Source organism: Mauremys reevesii, linkage group 13 (genome assembly GCF_016161935.1).
Source record: "Mauremys reevesii isolate NIE-2019 linkage group 13, ASM1616193v1, whole genome shotgun sequence".
NCBI lineage: Eukaryota > Metazoa > Chordata > Testudines > Geoemydidae > Mauremys > Mauremys reevesii.
In genome coordinates, this window is record NC_052635.1 from 6341523 (window position 1) to 6353016 (window position 11494).

An 11494-nucleotide genomic window follows, 5' to 3' on the forward strand; every position below is an offset into this window, starting at 1 on the left:
GCCAGATGGGAGCTGGCGCCCCCTAGAGGGGAAAGGCCCCATGTCCCATTCCCCACCCCCTGAGCCAGCCAGTCCCCCATCCTGGGGCCAGATGGGAGCTGGCGCCCCCTAGAGGGGAAAGGCCCCATGTCCCATTCCCCACCCCCTGAGCCAGCCAGTCCCCCATCCTGGGGCCAGATGGGAGCTGGCGCCAGGAGACGAGAAAGGACCTGTGACCTATTCACCGACCTACATGCAGGTGGTCGAGAGCAAGCACATGAGCTCTGAGCTTTTCTACACCCTGCTGGGGGGCATCATAAGAGGGCCTGAACTCACGGGTCTTCGGGGCTGTCCCTGGGCCCCACTTCTTCTGCTGCTTCCCCCCACCCATTCCCCCCGCCCCCCATGGCCAGTAGGTGGTGATGGCCCCTTTGTGACACTGCCATTAAAAGCGGACAGGACTGAAAAATCCCACTGCCGCGGGCCTCAACCAAACCAGATTTAAGACTCATCCTTTGCAAACCTGCCTGAGTAAACTGGTGACTTATGGTATCATGGCGCCAAGGAGAACCGGACCTCCCCGGTCTTTATCTCAGCAGCTGGGCTCCACTGCCACTTTGCTGTAGAGGCTTGCTGCACCGAGCAGCCGCTGGAGACATCCTGGAGGGCTTCCAGGAGAGATGGGGGGCTGCGTGATCATCCCTGGACAAGGCCAGAGCTTGGCTGGAATCCGGGGTGCAATTCTGGGCCCCAGCCGTTCCAGAAGGAGGGATTTAAAGTGGAGCAGGTGCCGAGAAGGGATGACCAGGGGAACAGAGAGTCGGGCTGACGGGAGGGGAGTGAAAGAGCTGGGCTTGTTTAGTCTAGGAAAGAGCCGGCCGAGAGGGGATCTGTCTGCCGTCTATAAATACATCAGGCCGGGGGCGGTCTAAATACCAGGGAGGGTGAAGAGCTATTGAAGCTAAATGACAATGTTGGCATGAGAACAAATGGCTGCAAACGGGCCATTAACCAACTCCAGCTGGAAAGTAGGAGGAGGGTTCTCACCACCAGAAGGGTGAGGTGCTGGAATGGCCTCCAATAGGAGGTGTGGGGGCAAATAAGTAGATTTAAGGCTGAGCTAGGCAAATGCATGAGCGCGATTGTGTGACGGGGAAGGAGCCTTGGAGCCAATTGTCCTCTGTTCCTAATGGTCATGCTTCAGGGTTCCAGCCAGCCACCGGTAGGGGTCAGGAAGGGATTTCCCACCCAGTGTATGCTGGGAAGTTATTTTTGAATCACCTTCCTCGGAAGCCCCAGGGATGGCCCCTTCTGGAGAGGGGCCATTGGACAGGGAGGGCAGAGGTCTGAGGTGGCTCTGAGTATCCTCTCTCTCAGGTGCTCGTCTGGCTGGTTCTTGCTCATAGGCCTGGAGTCTCGCTGGTTGCCATACGTGGTCCAGGGAAGCAATTTTCCCTCAGCGGAGCTTGGCAGGGACCTGGGGGAGGTCTGCCTCCCTCTGCACCATGTGGGTGCGGGTCACTTGCCAAGATTAGCTGGATTCCAGCAGGTGGGCGTGGGCATTGGGCACTAATTGGAGAAGTGGGGGATTAAACTCCGGCTCTGGGTAGACAAGCCCGAAGAGCGACCTGACTTTGCGCCGATTCTGTTCCCAGAGTGGATTGCGATTCCCCCGAGCTACTAGCTTCCCTGGCCCTTAGTGATGAGGAGGGTCGCAAGGAGCGTCAGGAAGTTCATTATCCCCTGACAGATTGCTCCTGCCACCCCTCAAAAGGCCTCTGTGTCATGCCCAGGGTTTGGGTGGTCAGGGCTGGTGCCAGAGAGATCCCAGACCTTAGGTTGGGGGTCTAAGAGCGATATCCTGATCTGGGGACCAGGATCAGGGGCAAAAGCTGGTGGCAAAGCCCAGGTACCGATGCTAGGGGGCGGGACTGGAGTTGCCATTTCAGGCCCGGGCTGAGGTCAGCAGACTGAACCGAAAGATGGGCCCATCTCTGGCTGGCTTCCTTGCACAGCCACTTTCTGGAACGCCTCCTGGGTTCAAATAGAGCATCTGGGCCAATCAGGGACCAGGAGGAAGCTGTCACTCGGTCCGGCCTTCCAAGGCGGTACTTCCTGTGGTGGTGATCTTCCAGGGGAGGGTGCCCGTGGCCTGGTGGTGTCAGCCACCCCTGCAGAACCTCACCCCTGAGCCTGCCGCTCTCCTAGAGCCGAGCCCCAAGGAAATCCTTCTGGGTGGCCTGGCAAGGGTGGGACCTGGCTGTGCCAGCCCGATATGTGAGGAAGGTGCTAGTGGCACCTCATCGGATGGGAGGGGAGCAGTGGCCCCACCCAGGGGAAAGATGGAGCGCGGGCCAGCCGATCACCGCCAGAAGGCTGCGGAGGGGAGGGGATTGTGTAACCATCCATCCTTCCCACCCCGAGAAGACTTGCAGGAGCAGTGGGGAGCAGATGGGATGGGGGAGGGCAGGAGCTGGGGGAGGGGTTGGGGAGAGCAAAGGGCTGCTGCAGCTGGGGAGGGATCAGGAGAGCCCAGAGTGGGGCAGGCCTGCCCAGAGGATTCAGTGGGCCTGGAGCAAAGCAATTTCAGGGGCCTCTTCCATAAAAAAAAGTTGCAACACTATAGAATACTATATTCTCATGGGGGCCCCTGTGGGGCCCGGGGCCTGGCACAAATTGCCCCACTTGCCCCCCCCCCCCCCCCCCCGGGCAGCCCTGGAGTGGGGAGGTAAGTAGGGCTTGGGGTGGAGGGTGGTGTGGGGAGCAGGTATATATAGACTCAGGGCAGTGTGGTGGGGTGGGACGAAGTGGCCATTTTCTGTACCATTTGTATGAAGCCGGTGCATGCCTCAGTTTCTCTCTGCACATTGCCTTGCTGGCCGGTGGGTGTACACCGGTTAATGCTGCTCCTGGCACAGGAAGTGGGGGTGTCCCCTCGCTGTCTGGGGGTCAGCAAAGAACAGCTTGGAACCAACCCAGCTTCCAGAGAGGGAGCAAGATTCCCCAAGGACTGAACGATTGACGTCTGGTAGTGGGAAACCCCAGAAGGCGGAATGTGGGGACTGAGCTGGGGACCAAAGGGGAAAAGGCTCTGGGCGGCCGGGGTGGGAGGGTCTGAGCTGGGTCTAAGGGTGAAGAGACAAAGAGACGGACCTAGCGGGGGAGTCCATGGCCACTGGTTTGGCTCATTGAACAGACTCAACCAGGGATGGACCACGTCTCAACCTCTCTCTCTCTTTCCTAGCCCAAGCGCTTGCCAATGCCGTGGGCTGGGAAAAGGCTGCATGTGGTCACCAGAAATACCTGCCTGGCTCAGTTGGTCCACTGCCAGGAGCCCTGGAGAGATGGGGATTGCCAGTGCCGAAGAGTCTTGGAGGCCTCTATGGGTCTGTGTGGGTTCTTGGGCCCAGCACACTACATTTCCCACATATTTGGTTTCAACCCGCTTTCCTCCCCGGCCGTCTCACAGAGATACCAGCTCAAGGGCCTTTCATAGGTCCCTGCCGCTTTCCTTCTTCCTCTTCCATTTCCCCCCCTTCTATAGCCCCCAAAGTGAAAGAAAGGAGAAAAGCAAGGAAACTCAATGCCAAGAACTTGGTGAACGCTGAATTAAATCAATGCTTTATTCAGGATTGACAAATGCATTGTGTTTCTGCCACAGGTTCCACCCCAAAATGATCCCAAAGCAGAATTCAGGCTGCAGGAGGATTTGATTTTTATCGTTAAATGTCAGTAAACGTTGATTTCACGATAATAATCAAAATCAACAGCTAGGCAAGGTAAGGAAAATGCTGTTTGAGTAATTACTAGAATTTGATTTAAGGCCATTTACACTGTATATTTGGCCATGTGCTGTTGACAATTTGTGTTTTACTGGCCATAAAGCTTTAACTTTTTGAATCTCAATATCCACTATCATTAAATAATTATTGTCTGTCCTCCTCCATTGTCTGATCCCACACAATTTCCCACAACTGTGAAAATGTAAATAGATATTTAAAAAAAAAAGGTTAAAGGCTATAATTCTGCATAACTGTGAAAATTGAAATTTATCAAAATGGAAGAAAACGCTTAAAAACAAACATTGATCGTATCTGTCGAGATTTGAAAAAAGTGTAAAACTCGAATTCTGCCACACCTAGCCATAATCATGAGAGACTGAGAGGAGAATTAATTAAATCATCTGCATTGGGAAAACCGCTCAGGAGAGGCAGATGAGCCAGGTGGGCAGGCGGGTAGGAAGGCACGGGGAAACCGTGAGCATGGATTTCGAGGGACTGATTTCATCCCACAAATTTCTAGGAGGCCAACGCGACACTCAACCCAAGAGGCTCTGGCTAGGCAGACACCCATGGGATGGTCACGGCATCGTCTGCGGCTTTGTCTCCAAGAGGCTCAGGAGGATGAAGGCAGAGGGAGGGAGGAGGGTCGGGTGGGGTCGTGGCACAAGAGGACAGGCTCCCGGCCCAGGCTGAGGAGGTTCTGCCATACAGAGAAGCTCTGCTTGGGTCTCACAGTCACCTGCAGCGTCTCCTCATTCTCCAGGGCTTCAGTCCAGTCCTCCTCCTGCTTTGTCTGGGCTGGGCCGCCAGGGAGAACTGGGCCTGGGCGATGAGGCCTGTGGTGGTGATGGTTTCGAAAGAGCTGGTGGTGGCCACATCCCAGCTGCGCCTGATGCTGGACATCTCCTGCTTGGTGGAAGCCACCTTCTCAGTCTGGGTGATGGATACGTCAGACGTGTTGCCTTGATGCAGTCGCAGCTGTGGATGGAGATGCCCCTGGTGAGGGTCAGGAGCCCCCTCGGCAGGCAGCTGAGCAGGTTGGGGTGGGTGTATAAGATTCCCCTTGTAAGGCTTGGGTGGGTCCTCACATTGGCTCCCCACTTCTCGTCCACCATGACCAGTGTCTTGTGGGAGTCAATGCAGAGGTAGCAAAGGCCCTGGCAGCGCTTAGGGTGAATGGGGTTGGGGGAGAGCTGGTGGGGCTGGCTCAAGTCCTTCGTGGACAGGATGACGCCCTGCTCCAGGCTGTAGATATAGAAGGTGTGGCGTGGTAGCGTACGAAGTGGTCTGCCTAGCAGAGCAGCGGCCCGACAGAGGCGCCCTGGTCTGTGCTCAGGTCCTCCACCACCCGGAAGGAGTTGCCCCAGATGCTGTAGACCTTGGAGTCCGTCTGATAGCCCAGGTAGTGCTCGCTGAGCCCATGCAAGGGGTCCAGGCTGTGAAGCTGGACCTACTGCCCTTCGCTGAGGCAGTTGGTGGTGAGGTAGCAGCTGAGGTCGTCCTTAGGGACCAGCCTGGCCTTGGGGTGCTGGGCCTGGGGCAGACACAGAGGTGGGGGGAGGCAGAGTCAGCAAGGGGAGGAGCCCCATGGCCCCATGGAGATGGGGGTGGGCCCCCTGGCCTAGGGCTGGAGGGACGGCTCAGTGGCCCCAGAGGGGACTCCGGAGTGACTCCCCCTGGGCTGTGGACAAAGGCCAGATCAAAAGTTGCTCTGAGCTCCCCAGCCCCAGCAGCTGCCGAAAGGAAAGCAGAAGGAACCCACAATGCATCAGGGTTCTCCCTAGAGGGGGAAATAGGGGTAGTGGGGCAGAGCTGGTCAATAGTGAAGCTCCTGCCATGGGACGAAGGCGGCCAGGCCATCCTGGTGAGGCACAAAACAAGACCAAGGAACCCTGAGAAATGAACTAGGGCATCCGAGGGTGGTCATGGGTTTCAGAGACCCCTGAAATCTCAGCGTCCCGAAGAGCTACCGTTGGTGATCCGGGGAGGGGGGGGTCAACCGGAAGAGGCGTGGCATCTATCAGAAGAGGCGGGGCCTTTAAATCACCAGCGGAGGGGACTCCTGGCTGCTGCCGCTACCCCGGGCCCCGGCCTCTGGCAGAGCTTTAAAGGGCCCGGGGCTGGGGCTGTGGTAGCAGCAGCTGGGAGCCCCTGGCCCTTTAAATCACCGCCAGAGCCCTGCCGCCGCTACCTCCGGGCTCCAGCAGCGGGGCTCAGGTGGCGATTTAAAGGGCCCCAGAGGGTAGCGGCAGTGGGAGCCCTGGCCCCTTTAAATCGCCACCCGAGCCCCGCCACCCCTTCCCCAGGGCTCCAGCAGCAGGCCTCTGGCAGCAATTTGAAGAGCCCAGGGCTCCAGCCGCTGCTGGAAGCCCCAGGCCCTTTAAATTGCCACCGGGGAAGCCGATCCGCCTCTGTCCGGAGCACCGGCTCTTGCTGGTACACCGTAACAGGGCGAACCGGCTTACTTTCACCTCTGCCTCAAGGCCATTGATAGTCCTGTAGACCCCTCGGTTCGTCATGTTTTCAGAGAAAAATGTCTGTTTTGGAGGGAGTAGCCCCAGTGGGGACGGGGAGAGAAGAAACGGGGCACAGGGCCGAGGGCATGTCCATGGGCTTTCTGGCCCAAGAGTTGGGAGGTATCATGAGCTGGGTTGCCCAACCATGCGGGAGAGAAGGGTCAGGGTCTCTGGCGACGGAGCTATTTTGGCCTCGTCTCAACGGCCTGGAGAGAATAAAGTGGTAGCGGTGAATTATGTCTACTGCAGGAGTCCCCAGGCAAGATCACTGCCCTGCTGCGCTAGGTGCTGTACATACACATTGTGAGAGAAAGGCCCTGTCCCGAAGAGCTTACAGTCTACGTAGACCAGCCAGAGGGGAAACTGAGTCACACACACAGGGGAAGTGACTTGCCCAAGGTCTTGCCTGGCAGCAGAGCCAGGTCTAGAAGCCTGGTGTCCTGATTGCCAGCCCAGAGCTCTACTCACTAGACAACACTGCAGGCCCCTTGAGAGAAATTGGGGGCCATGGTTCATTATGTTTGCTGGGATCCCACCCTCCCCCATTTTGCCCCAGTTACAGATCTTTTGGGGATCCTCTGAGCTTGGGGCCCTGGTACAATTGCTTCCCCTTTGTCCCCCTCTCGTCAGTCCTACGTGGGGCCCGTATCTTACAAACTCTGCCTTTCTCACACCCCTTCCACTCCAATCTCCAAGCCCGGCCCCAGGACACTGTGTTTACACAATTTCTTTCTTCTTCCCTGCCGGTCTTGCAACATCTGTTGCGTCACTTACGCCACTTCCCAGCTCGGGAAGGGTGACACTAGAGACGCCTGCTGGAGCAGCGGCCGTGTCTCTGAACCCCGGTGGGCTTCTGGGTCTTTCACTCTCTGCAACCCCCGATGTTTCCTGGCAGATCCACGAGTTTCTGGTTGTAAATTCTCCCTGACGTACGACAGGAGAGCAGGAAAGGAGCATCTCGCCACAGCTAAGCTGTCTCACGCAGGGACCAGCCAGTCAGGGCAGTGCCTGGCCATTGTCCTATAATCCTTCCCCTCCCCGACCCCTGTCCTCTCCTTGCTGTCTCCCTCAGGGTCTGAGGCTCAATGGCCAGGATCGTCCCACGGAAAGACGCTCCCGGCACTGGCATCTTCCGGAAGAGGCATGGAGACTTCGTGGTCCGCTCTGACCTGGGCTGCTACATGCGGACAGAGCGTCTGGAGACTGGACGCTGCATCGAGATCCGGGGCCTGCACCCCTCGTGCCAGGGTGGGGATCACTACCTGGGCTCTGAGAGGGACCCCGATATCTACGTCATCAAGGGTGACTCCTACCGGGTGGTACAGGACCTGAGCACAGATGAAGGAGCTCGAGTCTACGAGCTGCATCCCAATTGCCGTGGCGGGGACCACTACATGAAACGCGCCGACTTCTTCTTCATCCTCTTCTTTGGCCAGGGGGTTGTGCGTGGTGTGTGCGATTTAAGCACAGACTCCGGGGGTGAAGACATCCCCCTCCATCCCCAGTGCTGCCTGGGGCTATATTACTTTGGCATTGGGAGCTACTGGGCATTGGTCACGGTGGACCAAAGATGGGGAGCTCAGTTCCACCTCTACAAGAGTTTTATCAACGCCAACTTGGCTGCAGTCTACTCCATCCACCCTGACTTGGTGAGTTTCCTTCCTGGGGGGCTGGCCCTAACCAGGGGCCCCTCCTTCAGCGGGTGGGAGTGCATCAAAACTCTCTCCAATGACTCGGACACCCCCATCACCTGGACTCACGTCGTGGCCCGGAAGGTGGGTTTTGCCAAGGAGAAGGTGGCCAGCGTCGGGCGCAACTGGAACGTGGGGGCTTCTGCCTCACTCGGGGCCGGGGAGCTAACGGCGGCTGTCGTCAAGGCCCAGTTCTCCCTCTCGGCCCAGTACGGCGGGAGCAGTGTCAAGACGGAGAAGGAGGACTGGACTGAAGCCCGGGAGGAAGAGGAGACCTTCCAGGCTACCCTGGAGCCCAAACAGAGCCTCTACGTGTGGCAGTACCGCCTTGGCCTGGGCCAGGAGCCCATCTTGTTCTGTCGGGACATCAAGTTCACCAAAGACCCCACCCCGCCTGCCACCATCCCGCTGCCCCAGTTTTAAGACTATCTTGAGGTGGCCCAACCAGCGTTGGCCAGGACCTTCTTGTGCATCCACGTGGTACATCATCATCCTCTAGCAGTTGTTGGGTCACAGCTAGGCTCAGCTACCCAAGGTGGGTCTTTTAGCTCATGCACTAAGATCACAAGCTTCAATCCCTGATGCTGGTAACTCACCGAGGGGCGCAGTGGTTACACGGCTTGAGCTTCTTTGACGTGCTCTTGTGTTAATGTCTGGAAATCAGGATGTGGCTGGAGAGTCCAATGGTATTAGCTAGTAATAGGAAGGCTGTTGTGGGGCTGAGTCGTCCTGGATTCAGTCCCTGGCTGGGAGCAACTGTCTTCCATGAGTCTTTGGGTGGGTCAAATTAGGGAAACTGACGTATCAAGCGATTGAAGGGTGAAAGTGATTTAGGCACCTCAGTCCCACTAAAAGCTTCCATGTGACCAAGTCACTGCTAAAAATGGGGTTTGGCCCCTGAATCACTTTGAAAAATTTGCCCCTCACTTTGCCCCTCTGGGCAATGGGGACAGTAGCATTTCTGTACGGCACAGGGCGTAGTGAGAATTGCAGGCACGATTGGGTGTCCATTTTCTGCATTTGCCGAGGCACCTGTTAGAGTTTAAATCTAGCAAAGTAGATTTGCCGGTTGGATAAATATATTCCATAGTGAACTGGAATTGAATGAGGATAAAGCCTGGTTTGTTGAGTCCAGGCAGCTTACTTATTCGAATGCTAGGTTCTGCTATTTCCCAGATTGGGGCACTTGCTTATCCTTAACTAATCAACATGTTTATTAATTCACCAAGGGCCACACAGGTCATGGTAAATCGCTAGATTTAGAAATCACGGTCAGATACCCAGTATGGACTGAACCCAAAATACATGTGCAGTCAAATGAAACAGACTAGCATTGGGCCCAGCTGTTGGAGACTGATCCATAAGATTTCTTTCGACATTTACTTCTAATAATCAGTCACCAGTTCTGTAGTATTTCTGCTACGTTTATCACCCTCCCAGGAGTCCAGCGACTCTTGTCTTAAGGGACTTTGAGGCCATGTGATCACCATGGTCCCATCTGGCTTGGAAACCCTGCTCTGGGAATGCCTTGGTGGGAAAGGCACTAATTTAAGTGATCAAAAGCAATTGCCTGATATTAAATTTCCCTCTGGCCAACTGACTTGGCTTTATAAAGGTTTATCCACATACTGGTAAAAATCTAAACTACCAATTCTTGGGTCTGTCACCAGGAAGAGGCTGGGCTCATCAGGGAATTTGCAGGTCCCAGTTTTTAAAGGCCACAAGAGACCCAGTCTCTGAAATGAAATCTCATTGCGCCTTCTCAGCCCTGGGAACTCTCCAGTAGAGGGCGTCATTCCACACGGCTGGTCTGTGTTGGTAGCACTTCTGCAGCTCCCTTTGTGGATTCTTCTGCTGAAGCCCTATCACCTTAGAGGAAGGGCGAGTAGGACAATTGGGGGTGAGCTATCTCTGGGATCCCACAGGGCATCCTCGGTTTTATACATCCTGATTTAAGGGCCATTGGAAACCACTCGGCTTCTGATTTCTACTGGACACTTGCTTCATGACCATCAGACTTTGCTTGTTTGCAGTGTAGATGAGACCATAAGAACGGCCATGCTGGGTCAGACCAATGGTCTATCTAGCCCAGGATCCTGTCTTCCAACAGTGGCCAATGCCAGGTGCTTCAGAGGGAATGAACAGAACAGGGAATGTTTGGTCCCAGGACATGAGAAAGACAAGGCGGGTCAGGTAATGACTTTTATTGGACCAGCGTCTTTTGATGAAAGGACCAAGTTCTGCCCCAGCTCTGTGGAGCTCGAAAGCTTGTCTCTCTCATGGACAGAAGCTGGTCCAAAAAAAGGTATCAGCTCACCCACCGTGTCTCTCCCTCTCTCAGCCTTTAGCTGATTTCCTCTGCTGCTTCCATCTACGTCCAGTAGATGGTGATGGTGTCCAACAGATATCTTTGATTCTTTCCTCGGAGGGTTTTTAAGCTGTATTGATTTCAGGGACTGTATTTCTCTGTATTCACCCCAGCTATGAGTTGGGATCCCCAGCTATGAGTTGGGATCCTCTCCAGGATTTTAAGCACTGTCTGATGCTTCGCTGATTTCAATTCTTTTTCCTTCTCGCACCCAACGAACCCGCTAACCTCTAGGGTGCAACAGTCCTTCTGAAAGCAAACACAATCCATTATAGTTCCCCTAAACATAGTGGGCTTTTGGCTAGTTCTAATAGCTTTGCTTTCATGCCTTTAAACCGGCAACATTCACGTGGAGGTGGATGATCTGATGCAGACCAACACACAGCTCCTAATTGGGGGGTGGAAGATAACGGAGGAGCAAAACAGATTATCCATGGGATATTTTCCCTAGATTCAGCCATCCTGCTCTTCCAGGACAGTCTTCCAACTTTAGCTGAGCCGAGGTGTCACAAGGTTAATGGTAGTTTTCTTATGGTCACTAGTTTCCAGCTGGAGTTCAGAACTAGCCTATTTTGGGGGGATCGGAGGGGAACAGCTTTTCTGCCCTTTGAGGACTGAGAAGAACTAATTATTATTAGTCACATATTCTAGGCATATTTCTAACAGGATGGTAACCCAAACTGTGAGACCTTCAGATCCTAATGTGGTTCATACAAGTGACTGGCTCAGTACTGGATAACTGGCTTATCTGAGGTCTGCACTAGCTGATTTAATGGTCCCTTTAAATCCCTGGATATGAGCACCACTATGGACTATTTCCCGCTACCTGAAACCTGCATATGGGCCTTTAACGTCCAAATTCATGGGAGAAATGTCAGCAATTTGTCAGCCGTGAATTAAAATAAACATAAAGGAACTTTGCACATTAACAAAGTGTTGTTTGGTTTTGCCACCATCCCCTTGTTTATGTTTTTTGTGTGGATTTTTTTTTAAAGGTAAGAACTGGGAATGAAAGAGGAAACAAAAGGGATTGGCAGTGAGGTGTAGAGGACTGGAGTGAGGGTCCCGACTCCTGGTTCTATCCCCAGCTCTGGGAGAGGAGTGGAGTCTAGTGGTTAGAGCAGCAGGGTTAGGAGCCAGGACTCCTGGGTTCCATTC

At 54.8% G+C, this 11494-nt stretch overlaps 1 protein-coding gene across 1 annotated transcript; it reads left to right on the forward strand.

Moving 5' to 3' along the window:
• The first annotated feature begins 4617 nt into the window (after window positions 1–4617).
• Window positions 4618–11187, forward strand: LOC120379710. The gene is made up of 2 exons (XM_039497197.1): window positions 4618–4760; window positions 7350–11187. Exon 2 carries the CDS (start codon window positions 7363–7365, stop codon window positions 8389–8391), a length of 1029 nt encoding a protein of 342 aa, XP_039353131.1. The 5' UTR covers window positions 4618–4760; window positions 7350–7362; the 3' UTR covers window positions 8392–11187.
• Window positions 11188–11494: the final 307 nt, after the last annotated feature.